Source organism: Cynocephalus volans, chromosome 8 (genome assembly GCF_027409185.1).
Source record: "Cynocephalus volans isolate mCynVol1 chromosome 8, mCynVol1.pri, whole genome shotgun sequence".
NCBI lineage: Eukaryota > Metazoa > Chordata > Mammalia > Dermoptera > Cynocephalidae > Cynocephalus > Cynocephalus volans.
In genome coordinates this window covers 109,389,751-109,404,439 of record NC_084467.1, presented here as the reverse complement: position 1 = coordinate 109,404,439, position 14,689 = coordinate 109,389,751, and the positions used below count along the sequence as shown (strand labels likewise).

Genomic DNA, 14,689 nt, shown 5'->3' with positions numbered 1-14,689 from the left:
TGAATTAGCAATTCTTTAGAAGGAAATAAAGTACAGCAGGGAAAGCAAGGAACACAAAGAGGGGAAAAAGCATCTTAGCTTAATGCGGTACAACTGCTGAGGTTTTGAGGACTCCATCAATGAGGAACGAGAGCCTGTTTGCAGGTTGTATGCCGGAGGCGGGGCGGGGAGGGAATGGTTCAATTTGTTTTACGTCAAAAGGGGATTATATGACCTTACAGCGAACTTCCATCATAACTACCCGTAATTTTCTAGTTATTTTATCATCCATCGATTCTTTTCTCCCGGCAGCTCCGACGGCCGAAGGCAAAACTGAAACAGACGAAGAGGGGCAAAAAAAAGAACGCTCCAAGGGGAGCCGAGCGCCCATTTCTTTCGTCCTGCGGTCCCTTTAAGAGAAGAACCTCTTGGGACCGGCAGTCCCAGCCGACCCCAGTTTTAACCGAAACCTAACCCGGACTTCCCCCTCTTGACTTAAATAAGACCAACTTTGGATTTTCCCTCCCCTATTGACCAATCAGATTCTGTTACCAGGCAGATTTTAGCTGCCGCCGGTGCGAGCCCGGCGCCTTCTGTCTCCGGGTGGCAGCAATGACCAATGACAGAGCAGGCCGCCCGTGTATCCAGGCAGATCGCGGCTGTTACAACCATTCAGAAAAAGGAAAATAAAGCAACGCACGAGCCCGCTGGGCCAGGACCGTGGGGCTGGGCTGGAGTGAAGGTGGCTGCGAGGTAGTTTCTCTTTCTCTCTTACCTTTATCGTTGACTGTGTTGGAAGGCGACTGTTCAGAGGTAGGGAGGGGTCAGTATGAGTCGGGAGGAGAGCAGAAAAAGATTTTGGCTGTATTTTCAATAGCTTCCTCACCCATGTGCACGTGCCCCGAATCTGGGACCCCTTCCCCCTGCCGGGTTTCCTACGCCCAGCCCTGGAGTTCTGCCACCCTGAGCCCCCCACCTTGCGTCAGCCAGAGATTGAATGGAGGGGATGGGAGGGGGCGCGCATCAGGATGGGATGTTGTGGGAGATGACGTAGGGCTGGCGACGTGGGGAGGGGGAGCAGCGGGGGAATCCGTGGCGAGATTCAGTAATGAGAACTTGGGCCCGGTTTTTTTTTTTCAAGCCTGGAAGGGCAGAATCTGTCCGTATCCTTTCTGACCTCCCAGGCAAATTCAATGGTGAGGCGTGTATTAGAGAATTAGAGAACTTTGTTCTGTGGTGGTGGTGGTTTTTGAGGGGGAGGAGAGGCAGAAATGAAAATTTCTTTCTAACGTGCATTCCCAACCCCCATCTCTTCCTTTACAGTTTTCCAGATTTAAGAGACTTCGGAAAGGTGGGGCAAATAGAATGGAGATGGCAAAGATCTCTTTGGGTGTATATGGGCCTGGCGAAGTAATGGAATAATTTCTAATTTTTGGAGAAGGCAAGTGGTGAGAAAATGACAACTGGGGACATTCAGAGGCTTTGTTTCTGTTTCTGTCTTTCTGGGTAGAGAGATGAGAAGCACCCTGGGGTCTCTGGGGGAAGAGAAGTCCGGTGTGAGTTAAATCATTCCTTCTCCCCTCTGAACTCTAGCCCTCATGCTGGGATGGCAGAAGATGAGCCCTATGCTAAGAGCCCCAAGGCCAGGGGCAGGCCCCCCCCAGGTGGTGTTGAGGCTGGGGAACCTACCACCCTTCTTCAAAGGCTCCAAGGTACCATTTCGTAAGTACTCATCACCATCTCCAAATCCTGTCCCAGCCCTGGGTATAGATCCCTGTAGCACCTCACTTCCTCTGTAGATGGACTGCCTCTCCCCGAGCAAGGGGAGATTCTTGGTCTTAGTAGCAGTTGTTGAACACCTTCTATGCATTTCAGTCCTTTTCCCTCTCTAGCAATCAGACAAAGGAATGGGGAAAATCTTGTGTGTGACCTCCAGCTTTCTCCTCTTCCCCACAGCAAGGCCGTGCAGAACAAAGTAGAGGGAATCCTGGTATGTATGATGGGGAACAGGGCAACAGAGAGATGGAGTTGATGGGGGGTGAGGATGGTGAGGATGATATGGGTAAATGAAAAGTTTATTCAGGAGAGGCAGCATTGTCTACCTTGTTAGAAGATAATTGGCTTTGCAACTTGCTGCCACTTTGACTTTGAACATCTCACTTTATCTCTCTGCAACCTCTTGTGTAGAAGCCCAGTAGAGATGAAATCAGAGCTGATCCCCTCTGCTCCCCCTCTCACCCTGGGAGCCTGTAGCGCTTCTCAGAGCACAGTGAGCACCCAGACTCAAATCATTTCTAAGGTCCTTTTTCATCTATTACGGGGGTGTTGCTTTGGGGTCTTCCGACAACCTCTAAGTCAGCTAGACTGTGGAAAGGATCAGAGGGTCCTACATTGCATCTTTCTTGGCATTATGATTTCTCCTGCCTCTGTTTCCCAATACCTCACAGCAAGATGTACAGAAATTCTCAGACAACGACAAGCTATATCTCTACCTTCAGCTCCCCGCAGGACCCAGCACTGGAGACAAAAGGTAGGTCTCATGGTGGAATTTGAGATGTCAGAGATTCTGATTCTTAAAGAAAGGCTCACTGGGAAGGGGGGAGGTGAAAAGGAAGTCCCGTAACTACTGTCCTTGATCAAGAAGAAAGGTCCCTGCCCTTGCTCGGTTTACCAGGGAAAGGAGGATTCTGGGTAGACTATTTTGGTCCAGCACTATTGAAGTGGTAGTCTGGGAAGAACCAAGGACAACTGTTAGGGTCTTAGTAATGTTTGTCCCTTTTACTTCTGCAGCTCAGAGCCGAGTACACTCAGCAATGAGGAGTATATGTATGCCTATAGGTGGATCCGCAACCACCTAGAAGAGCACACTGACACCTGTCTGCCAAAGCAAAGTGTTTATGATGCCTATCGGTGGGTGGAAGGAGGGGTGGGTGAGTGGGTTGGTGGGCATAGGACTACCCCCTCAGCCCTGGAGAGCTCCCTGCCTTGATAGAGTGACTTTTTAAAGGGTTCCCCACATTTGATCCCTAGGGACCCTCTGAACCCACCATGGTCTCCTTCTCTGAGTATCTTCCCACTCTGCCCCCCACTCACTCAGGAAGTACTGTGAGAGTCTTGCCTGTTGCCGCCCACTCAGCACAGCCAACTTTGGTAAAATCATCAGAGAGATCTTCCCTGACATCAAGGCCCGAAGGCTTGGTGGCCGGGGCCAGTCCAAGTATCCTTGACTGAAGAGAGTGGGATTAGAGGACGCAGGGAGGTTAGGATGTGAAGAGCCAGGAATGGAAACAGCCTGACTTGCGTACGGGGCTTGGAGATCCCAATATGTTGGCTGCTCCTTAACTTGCATCAGGTATTGCTACAGTGGCATACGAAGGAAGACCTTGGTATCTATGCCACCCCTGCCTGGACTTGACCTAAAGGGTTCTGAGAGTGTAAGTAAAAATTACCCCCCAATTCCACTCTACTCTCCCAGGTAAAAGTCAGAGGTCTTTGGGACATGTTTTGAAGGTTGATACAGCCTTCCTTGGTCATTATGTACACAGCTTCTGGGTATATAGGATATGCCCTTCTGCCTACCCTATGGCTGAGGCAGAAGATGAAGAGAATTTGTGGGTTTCTGGGATGGGATTTGTAGAGGCTACTCTAGTCTGATCTCAGCTTTGGTCAACAGTAGTGTCAGAGAGGGGGCAAGGGTCCTTTAATCTGGAGTGTGATTGGGAATGTCCTTCCCTGCTGCAGCCAGAAATGGGCCCAGAAGTAACCCCAGCACCTCGAGATGAACTTGTAGAGGCAGCCTGCGCCCTGACCTGTGATTGGGCAGAGCGAATCCTGAAACGGTCCTTCAGTTCCATTGTTGAGGTCGCCCGCTTCCTACTACAGCAGCATCTCATCTCTGCCCGATCTGCACATGCCCATGTGCTTAAGGCCATGGGGCTTGCTGGTGGGTGGACCCTCTCTTATGTCTGAGAAACCCTCAGTCCCTTTCAGCCTCGAAGGCCCTCCCACATACTAGGATAGAGACACTGTGGATTTAACTTCTATTCCTGGAGACCCTTCTAAGCCGTGCTTTGGACTACCTTCTTTCCCCTGTCTCTACTAGTCAGTCAGTCAGTCAGAATTGACTCACTCCTCCATTCCTCACTTTCTGCCTCCCTCACTTTATTACCTCTTCCGGCACCTCTGTAGAAGAGGATGAACATGCCCCTCGGGAACGGTCATCTAAATCCAAGAATGGTGTAGAGAACGTAGAGGGTGGAGCCCATAAGAAACCAGAGAGACTGGCCCAGGTAAGGAGATTGATGCCCCTGGCTTTGCTTTCCTAGGCTGGGGACTCAGTATACCCTTCCCCTCTTGGATCCCATACTTTTTTACCTCCCAGCCTCTGGTGTCTATGTTTCCTCCAGTGTTCAGTCTTTATGCCTTACTGTGTTCCTCTCTTTACTTTTTAGCCTCCTAAGGAGCTGGAAGCCCGGGCTGGGGCTGGCCTTCCAGCACGTGGAGAGCGGAAGAAGAATGTAGTCGAGAGCTCGGCCCCGGCAGCCAATAACCCACAGGTTAATGCCCTAGTGGCCCGGCTGCCTCTGCTGCTTCCCCGGGCCCCTCGCTCACTTATTCCGCCAATCCCAGTCTCTCCACCCATCCTGGCCCCCAAGCTTTCTTCAGGTGCCCTGAAAGTGGCTACACTGCCTCTGTCCAGTAGGGCTGGGGGACCCCAAGCAGCTGTTCCCATCATTAACATGATCTTACCAACTGTTCCTGCTTTGCCTGGACCTGGGCCTGGGCGAGCTTCACCTGGGGGACTCACTCAGCCCCGGGGCACGGGGAACAGGGAGGTAGGCATAGCTGGTGACCCAGGACCCCATGACAAGTGTGTCAAGAGGACAGCTGAAGTACCTGTGAGTGAGGCCAGTGGGCAGGACCCACCAGCTAAAGCAGCAAAGCAGGATATAGAGGATGGAGCAAATGATGCCAAAAGAAAACGGGGGCGCCCTCGAAAAAAGTCAGGTGGAAGTGGGGAAAGGAATTCTACCCCTGAGAAGTCAGCAACTGCCATGGACTCTGCCCAGCAGTCCTCAAGGTTACCATGGGAGACATGGGGCTCTGGAGAGGAAAGCAACTCAGATGGAAGGTCAGAGAGGCCAGGGCCAATGGGAGAGGCTGAGAAGAGGGCAGTGCTTGCCCAAGGTCAGGAAGATGGTGCTGTTTCCAAAGGAGGAAGGGGCCCCGGTTCCCGGCATGCCAAAGAAGCAGAAGATAAAATTCCTCTTGTCACTCCAAAAGTGAGTGTCATCAGGGGCAGTAGAAGCCAAAAGGAGGCTCTTCAGTTGGTAAAGGGAGAGATAGACACTGCAGCACAGGGTAATAAAGACTTAAAGGGGCATGTGCTTCAAAGTTCCTTATCCCGTGAGCATAAAGACCCCAAAGCAACACCCCCGTAATAGATCTTGTGGGGAATAGTGTTTATATCCATATGTTAACTACCTGTATGCCTAGAAGAGACCTTCTCTGCACTTGCTTCTCATTTGGCTGTTCTTTTTCTAAGGGAGTCCATTCTCCTTTGTATAGACAGCTGAGTCATCCAGTTTTACATATTGCCTGGTTACTGCCTGTGTCCTTTCCAGCTTGATATTCCTTGGCTTTAGTGTAACGAATAAATCTGTAGTGTCCTTAACTGGATGGATCCCTGTGCTATCCTGTGGGAAGATAGGGATGGGGTAAGTATGATGAATGGATAGGTTAGGGATCTTTTGGTTTGAAATCATAGAAAACCTAACTCAAAGTATCTTAAAATAAAAAGGATTTATTGGCTCATGTAACTGGAAAGTCCAGAGGTAGTGCTGGTTCCAGGTGAAGCTTGATCTAGTGTCTCAGTATGTCTCTAAATACCTGATTGATTTTTTTCTCACTGCTCCACCTTCTGTAGGATCATCTTAAGGCTGGGCCACCTCATGGGTGCCAACTCTTCTAGGATTACATGTTTCCCCATTGTCCAACCAGAAAAAAAGCATCTTTTCTGTGCCAGGAGTTCTAGCAAAAGCCCTAAGATTCACTCTGATTAGGCCAGCCTGGGTGACATGTCCACCCCTGACCAATCACTGTGGCCAGGAGGATTGTATATGCTAATTTGCTTATTCTATATCATGGACTACACCTTTGGGAAAAAGGATGGGATCAGTCTCCTCAGAACCATATTGATTCCTGAAATGGAAACTGGGAGTGGGGTGTTGCTGGGGAGGCAGCTGACACCTGGCTACCACTATGAAGTACATGTGGTTTCACCCTGCTAGGTAGTGATCAGTTAGACCTGCTTCCTTTTTTCCTGTCTTGCATTTCCCTTACTGCAGCTATAACCCCTTTCTTCTTGTTCTAGTCTCAGAAAGAAGAAGAGGGAAGTCTCTCCTGTAGGGACTCTCTTCAGTCTTTAGATGACAATCTACTGTTTCCCCCCATCTACATTTCAGAGATGGAATTCCTTCCTTTTCCTGTTTCTGAATTTTCATTTTCTCCTCATTCCTGCTTCCCTATCCCCTATCCTATTGCCACTTCTACCAATGAAAGTGAAAGATTTACTTCCTGGTCATTTCATTAAATTCATTCTGTATCCACCAGGTGTCAGTCTCTTGTCATACACATGTCAGGATTTAGCCAAGACTGTGTGGTTTATGCTACATGTATAGAAAGGGGTAGTTTTGCGTGTCAGGGAGCACCAGTGGGAAGGGAATCCAGACCCTCCAGGTGTGTCCTTGGGGAAAGAGGTAAACCAATATTTATTGAGGACCTACATAGAGTAGCTTCTGTCAGGGAATCTTGGTTCTTCCCAAGAAATACAGATTTTCTTTCAGGGAGACTTCATTCATTTGTTCATTTATTTCCACCACAGCAAATTTCTGAAAATTATAATATGTAATATTTGATATCTATAAAGAATATATGTAACATGAATAAATTATGAAGCATAATAATAAAATGAGTATACCTATGACCCCATCATTCAATTTACACATTAAAACATTAGAAATACCACTGAGTTTGTGTTCCTCACTATCCTGTCCTGCCTTTTCTTTGAGGTAACTACTGTCCTTAATTTTGTTTATTAATTACTGCTATATATATATATATTTAATGATATATGTATATATTCTGTTAAAATGCATTATTTAGTTTTGCTTGTTTTTTAGCTTTACAAAAATGTTTAATAGTCCCCTGCAGTTTTTCATTTACCATTGTTTCTAAGATTCATCCATGTTGTAGATGGCTGGGATTCGTTCATTTTAATCTGTATAATATCCCATCAAGTGCATAAACCACAAGTTATTTATTCATTCACCTATCAATGGATATTTGGGCTGTTTGCAGATTTTGCTATTACAATACTGCTGTAAACATTCTTGTACATGTTAGTGCCTTTGTTTTTAGTAAGATTTCTAGACAGGTTTCTAAGATGGTCCTTTGGTCTGTATACCCTCTGAGTTGGGATCTGTTCCCTCTTGTCTTATTCTCTAGAAGAGTTTATATCAGATTGAAATTAACTGTTCCTTGAAAGTTTGGTAAAACTCACCTGTAAAGCCACCTGAGCCCTGTATTTCTTTATGGGAATAATTTTAACTATTGATTCAATTTCTTTAATAATTATTGGCTATTTGAGCTTTCTATTTCTTCTTGAGTCAGTTTAGGTAAAATGTTTTTCTAGTATTTTGTGCATTTTATATCTTTTTTTTTTACATGAAGTTCGTATATTCTATTTTTCTCTTTTGCCTCTGCTCTCTGGGTAGTCATATCCTCCATTTCTACTGTTTACTTGTGACTTCTCTTTTTTTTCCTTGATCAGTTGCACCAGAAATGTGTTTATTTTACTTGTGTGTCTTCAGATACTACTATGGGCTTTGTTGATCCTCTCCCTTGTGTATTTGTTTTCCATTTGATTAATTATGGATTTTATCTATAAGTTCTCCATTCTTCTACTTTCTTTAGGCTTAATTTATGTTCTCCTATAACATCTTAATTTTGATACTTAGCTAATTAATTTTCAGCCTGTCTTCTATTTTAAGTTTTCAAGAACCTGCTTCTGTACATCCCACAAGTTTTTCTGTGTTGTACAGTATTTTAATTATTTCGTTCTAAAAATATTTAAGTTATATTTGATTCATGAATTACATTTTTTTTTTTTTTTTTTTTGCTGGCTTACTACTATGCTTACTACTCACATAACACACACTGTGCTGTGATCATTATTTACTTGTCGATCTCCCCAACTAGAATATTTGAAGTCAGTCTAAGTAAATCACTTTCTAACAAGTGCCTAACACTCAAAAAACAAGAAGAAGAATATCAAACCACAGTAATGAACTCCTGCTACTAGCAGCATAGATAAGAAAAAGGGCTCTCACATTAAAATATAACTAGATTGTAGGTACAGGGATCGAACCCTGGACCTTGATGTTATCAGCACCATGGACTCATGAATTATTTAGAAAAGCTTTATAAATTTCTAAATATCTAGAGATTTTAAAAATTATCTTTTTGATATTGATTTTCAGTTTAATCATTTGTGTTCAGAAAATGTGGTGTCTATGATACTAATTCTTTAAAAGTTGCTGGGCTTATTATTTTATATTCTATAACTTATCTTGGATGTCTAAATCTGTTTTGTTCTTTTCTGCTTATTCCTGCCCACAGTAGTTTGTTTCCTTGCAAATTTTGTACTTCAGGGATTTGAACTCATATTTTGCTCAACTTAATCTATGGGAATCCTGAGGGCCTAAATTGGGGGGTACTTCCCTCCCGAGAGTATTTACATTTGCTTCTACCAGGAGCCAGGGGGTGCTCCTGACCTGGGACTGTGTTAGCCCCTTCAAGAATCCAAGTTTAGTTCAGGAGTCTCCGGTTTTTCTCCCCTTCCTTAGCTGGTCCCAAGGTTTAGACTCTGTTCACAATGCTGACATTGGCATTGGTCCCCAGGGCAAACCTGCTTCTACTTCTGTATGCTGCTTGTCCTTTATATAGATTCCAGCTTAATGTTTGTTTGCTTTTTTTTCCCTTTAGTGATTTCCCTTACTCTCTGATGAACCCAGCAATGTGCTAAAAATTATGTTAGCTGTAACTTATTCAGGATCTGGTTGTATTTTAATGGGAGAGCCCTTTCTCTTATCCATGCTGCTAGTGGTAGAAGTCCATTACTGTGGTTTGATATTTTCCCTCTTGTTTTCTGAGTGTTAGGCACTTGTTAGAAACTGGTTTGCTTAGACTCTGTATTCAAACACTCTATTTAGGGAGACAAATAAATAATGATCATAGCACAGTGTGAGTTATATGAGTAGTAAGCACAGAGTGCTATGGGAGCCCAGACAAATGGCATACAGGTCAAACAGGGATCAGAGATGACTTCCCAGTAGAGGTGAGTAGGAGTTAGCTAGAGGGGTCTCACTCTTAAAACAAGGACAGAACAACAACATAAGACATGATAAAAAGCTAAGTCATGATATTCTACTGCATAAAAGCTGTAAATTCAGAGACATCAGTTTGGGCTGAGTAATTTGGGAAGGCTTCATGGAAAAGGCAGGCTCAGGTTCAGGCTTTAAGGTAATCAGAGCTTAGATAGGTGAAAAAGAGGAGGGCACTCCAGGAAAAGCAGGGATGTGAGGATGTGGCATGGCAGTACAACTCAGTAAAGAGACCTGTCAGGTAGAAGAGATGTGTATGAACAATAGAAATAAACCAGAAGAACACACAACCATTATAATTATCTGTTCACTGAATGAATGAATGAAAGCTATGAAGTTTGCATTAGAGGATACAGGAACTGGAGTCAAAGGAACCAGCCAGGTAGCTTGTTGCCATTTCCATGTGGGAGGAGATGAGGCATTGCACCAGGCTGCTGACACATTGGAGGTAATAAGCATATGGAAAAACCACTGGTGATAGAATAGATAGATGCATCCTAGAAAATACTGTCTTCACCACGATTGGAGTTGAGGATGTATCCATTCACTTTGGGATAACAAGCCACTGGATGAGTTTGAGATTAGCATGAGTGTTAAGAGGTTTTAAAGTAGCCTCTTCCACACTATTTTTAAAATGTAGCATGAAACAAGTTATTTTGTAGTTCAAGCCATCTTCACTTTATTAGATGAAGGGCTAAACTAAGATCTGGGGGAGTACCTTCTGCTTTCTGCTATTCCTCATTCTTCCCCTTCTCTACAATTCTCTGTTCCCCACTCCTATTACCTTCCCACAGTGTCTTCTTTTCTCATTTTAGTTCTATCAAAAATTAAGTTTACTAAAATTTGAAATAATCTTTTTCTACTAAACTAAGACAAACTATGTCTAGTATATGGCCCCAAATAAATGAATCTATTGTTTATTTTTGTGGTTAACAATCAACTTTCTTTAGAAATTAAAGTGAACGTAGCATTCACAAACCATACTAAATGGGGGAATTAATGTCATTATACATTTGTTTAAGTGTTTTGTCTCATGTTATAGTTCCTCAGTAGGCCTACTTCATCTGGAAACAGATGATTCTGTCCTATGAGATAAAGTTAAGTATTTTATATAGAGAGCTAGAAAGATAAACAGTTAGATATGGATATATAAGTATATATCTCACAGTATGTCTTAAAAAATGTTAATAGGGAAGCATTTGTTTACGGGAAAGAACAGGAGTTAGGTGTGGCAGCTGGCCGATAAGAAGATCCTAACCCATGGGCCAGCCAGTGGCTCACTCGGGAGAGTGTGGTGCTCATAACACTAAGGCCATGGGTTCGGATCCCATATAGGGATGGCCGGTTAGCTCACTGGGTGAGCGTGGTGCTGACAACACCAAGTCAAGGGTTAAGATCCCCTTACTGGTCATCTTTTTTTAAAAAAAAAAAAAAAAAAAAGAAGATCCTAACCCTAGACCTTGGTGTTATAAGGCTATTCTCTAACCAAGTGAGCTAACTGGCCAGCCTCCATAGAAGTTTAGACTTATTTATTTATTTATTTATTTATTTTTGCGGCTGGCAGTACAGGGATCCAAACCCGTGACCTTGGTGTTATAAGGCTGCGTTCTAATCAAATGAGCTCATCGGTCAGCCTTACCTCCTGATTTTGAACTTTATTTAGTCCAGTTTCTCCAAACTGTAGATTGCAACCCCATTAGTAGGTGGTGAAATCAAGTTAGCAGAATACAAAGTAGCTCTTTTAAAGAGTGAAATAGAATCGAGAACATCATAATGCACTGCACACAGTAAAGGTAAGTATACTTTTTTTTTTTAAAAAGATGACCGGTAAGGGGATCTTCACCCTTGACTTGGTGTTAGCACCACGCTCACCCAGTGAGCTAACCGGCCATCCCTATATGGGATCCGAACCCCTGGCCTTGGTGTTATCAGCACCGCACTCTCCCAAGTGAGCCACGGGCCGGCCCAAAGGTAAGTATTCTTTTATGAAATTTTATTTCAGTTAAAACATGTAAATGTGATCATGATGTAAAATGCATTTCTTATTGTGGGTTGAAGTAAAACAATTTTGAAAAGCAATGACTTCACCATCTGAAGCTGTTTCCATAAAAAGGAATAAAATCTCTTTCATGGGTAGTAATAAGGAATAAATGAGGTAATGTTTGTCTTCCTACACAGTAGGGAGCTCAAGCAATAACTACTAGCTTCTTTTTCATTTATCTAGAAAAAGGTCCATAATACCTATGGTTCAGGAAATAAAATCACTGTATAAAAACTTCTTTAACCAGAAGGGTGTTTATAAAAGATGTAGCTAGTGCAGTATTATGACATGGGTCCTCTAGCTTTACCAATATTTGAATAGTAAGCCAATTTCTTTTCCCTATTTGATGAAATGTATTTATTTTTTTAAGATGACCGGTAAGGGGATAAGACAAAAAAATGACGTTATCTTACTCTGTTGGTACTTTCCTGACCTCCCCACACCCCAGTGTACCACACACACATACATACTTTCCCACCAAAGCAAGAGGCTTCACGTGCACACAGGATATTAAATGGGTTCCCATAGGGCCATCTGTCATCCATGTGCAACTACCTGCACCTGCAGTGCCTCCCTGGGATCTAAGAGATGAGTGATTTTTTTTTTTTTTTTTGTATCAAAGAGAATTTTTAAAAATAGGTTCAGTGGGGTGAGGAATTTTACACAATATCACAAATGTTATGCTTTTAAATTTAATATGGGAAAAAGAATACCATTCTGTTTTATAATTTGACAATTAAAGAGACTAAAGAAAAGAAAGGCAAATGGGGGGTAAGAAAAATAATTTACTCAAAGTATTTATTTAAAAGATATTTATAAAAAAATTTTAAAAATATATTTATAACCTATTAACTCACTTTTTTTTTTTTTTTTAAGACGACCGGTAAGGGGATCTTAACCCTTGACTTGGTGTTATCAGCACCACACTCTCCCGAGTGAGTCACAGGCTGGCCCATTAACTCATTTTTGAAAAATAAATTTCCCCATACAACAACAACCAATCAGTGAGATAACTGGCATTGTTTTACGGCTTTGGAAATCTCTTTAATGCCTGACTAGATTCTCATATCTGTCTCTGCATTGAATCTGTCACTGTATCAACAAATACTTTTTTTCCCTGTGGAAGAACTAGGGACACAACTAGAATACAAAGATGAATTCTTTCCTACCTTGAGGAGCTCAGACTAGAGGAGACTAAAGACTCATAGAAACAAAGGGTGACCAAAAAAAACTCCAGAAGAAAGGCAGAAAGACAAAGTCATAGAGATGCAAAGAAATTTTACACATATGAGCCCTTAGAGCTATAAATGAAAACTTGAAATAAACTCTACTTAATTGTGTGTGTGTACATGTGTAATGATAGGGGTATTCTCCTTTGGTTAACAAAGGACTGACTAGGTATAAAAACGTCCTACTCCAAGGGCCGGCCTAGCCCGTAGCTCACTCAGGAGAGTGAGGTGCTGATAACACCAAGGCCATGGGTTCAGATCCTATATAGGGATGGCCAGTTAGCTCACTTGGGAGAGCATGGTGCTGACAACACCAAGTCAAGGGTTAAGATCCCCTTACCTGTCATCTTTTTTTTTTAAAAAAAGTCCTACTTCAAGTTTGAACAGAGATATTCCTAAAATCTTGTTTTTCTGTCTGTAGTGAAATGAATTATGTCCACTCCAAAACTCACTGGAGCTTGAATTGTGTCCCCCAAGTTCTATGTATTAGAAACTTAGTCCTCACTGTGACTGTTAAGAGGGTGGGAAATCCTATTATGGTAATTAAAAGGTGGTGCCTTGAAGAGGTGATTAGATTGTAGGACCATGCAGTAGTAAATGGATAAAAAATGGTGGTCAGGGCATTGTTCTGAGGGCTTTAAAAGAAGAGAGTATGTCTCTCTCTGCTCCCTCTGCTTCCACCATCTTGCAATGTGAGACCCCTGGGTCACTGTCGCCATCACCAGATGGACTTTGGATTTCTCAGCCTAAGAAACTGTAAGCAATAAATTTCACTTTCTTTATAAATCACCCAGTTCAGTGTACTTTGTTATAAACAACAAAAATGGACTAATACACTGTCATTGGGAAATAAAACTCCTACTATGAAAAAGGCTGTCGGATCTCTTTCTACAATGTTTCAAAAGGCTAGTGTTGTGGCCCTTTGGAACCCTACCCCTTGAGGGGATATGTGACATTTTAAACTCTAGGCTAAAGCATGGTCAACACCTCTTGATACTTGTGTGACAGCTGGATGGAAGCTGGCCAAGAGCTGCTGGGTCTGACAGGTGGGCTGGTGATTCCCCACAATTAACCCAGTGGTGACAAGTTTAAACTATCTTTGGCACTCCTTTCCTCTTTCTCTACTCATCTTTTATTACCGTACTCCTGCTTTAACCTAGCTAATCTGAAATTTTTAGTAAATTCACATTTCTATTATGCAAAACAATTTTTTAGCCTTCAGAATGCTCTCTTTTCTTTTTTATTCTATTGGGTCATATCCAACATCTTTTCTAAGACCTGGCTCAATATTTTAAGACTTCCATTCAATCACTCACCATATACTGAGTGGCCAGGCCTTACCAATTTAACCAAATTCTGCAATGTTCCTTCAGCAATTAGGTACCCCGTTTGTTCTACTTTTGTACATACTGCATGTTTTACACAGGCATTTTCAAGCTACTACTCTTTATTCTGCCTCCCAATTAAACACTGAAGCAGTGGCTCTCTTTTCTTTCATCATCTATCCATCTATCTATTGTATCAATATTGGCAATATAGTACTATAGTAGTAATCTGCACTGTCTCAATCCTCACAAAACCCTGTAAGGTGTTAATATTACTGCATCCACTTTAGAGACACAGAACCAAATCAAATAGCTTGTAATATGGCAGGAAAGATCTAGGTTCAAATAACTAGCCTCAATGTAGAATATTAAGTAAGGTCTCATGAGGGGCGTTGAATATTAAGGAAAGCCCTAGGAAAGGCGTTGGGACAGAGGTTCTGAGAAGAGGACTCTTAATCAGCGATGCTAACCGGCAAATAACACAAAACCAACACCAGAGACGCATCTGCAGGGCGTGTTTTTATTTGTTTAGTCTTACATGGTTCTGTCTGTTTATGGAAGATGGGATTATGCCCTCCATAATTTTGTCATTTTACTCACCTCTCCCACTCTTGCCCTGTTCAGCCCCTCCCCGGAGGGCTCGGTGTCTGGATACTAGAGGCCAAAGGCTAC

At 42.9% G+C, this 14,689-nt stretch overlaps 1 protein-coding gene across 2 annotated transcripts; it reads left to right on the top strand.

The window, feature by feature from the left end:
- The first annotated feature begins 616 nt into the window (after positions 1 to 616).
- On the top strand, positions 617 to 6,437 carry RFX5 (regulatory factor X5). 2 transcript variants are annotated; one of them, XM_063105117.1, is made up of 11 exons: positions 617 to 732; positions 1,303 to 1,420; positions 1,573 to 1,701; positions 1,936 to 1,969; positions 2,427 to 2,509; positions 2,770 to 2,889; positions 3,077 to 3,196; positions 3,332 to 3,413; positions 3,721 to 3,922; positions 4,168 to 4,268; positions 4,431 to 6,437. In XM_063105117.1, exons 3-11 carry the CDS (start codon positions 1,586 to 1,588, stop codon positions 5,418 to 5,420), a joined length of 1,848 nt encoding a protein of 615 aa, XP_062961187.1. In that variant the 5' UTR covers positions 617 to 732; positions 1,303 to 1,420; positions 1,573 to 1,585; the 3' UTR covers positions 5,421 to 6,437. The 2 variants fall into 2 exon arrangements, with proteins under 2 accessions (XP_062961187.1, XP_062961188.1); XM_063105118.1 differs by having other exon boundaries at positions 617 to 792.
- Positions 6,438 to 14,689: the final 8,252 nt, after the last annotated feature.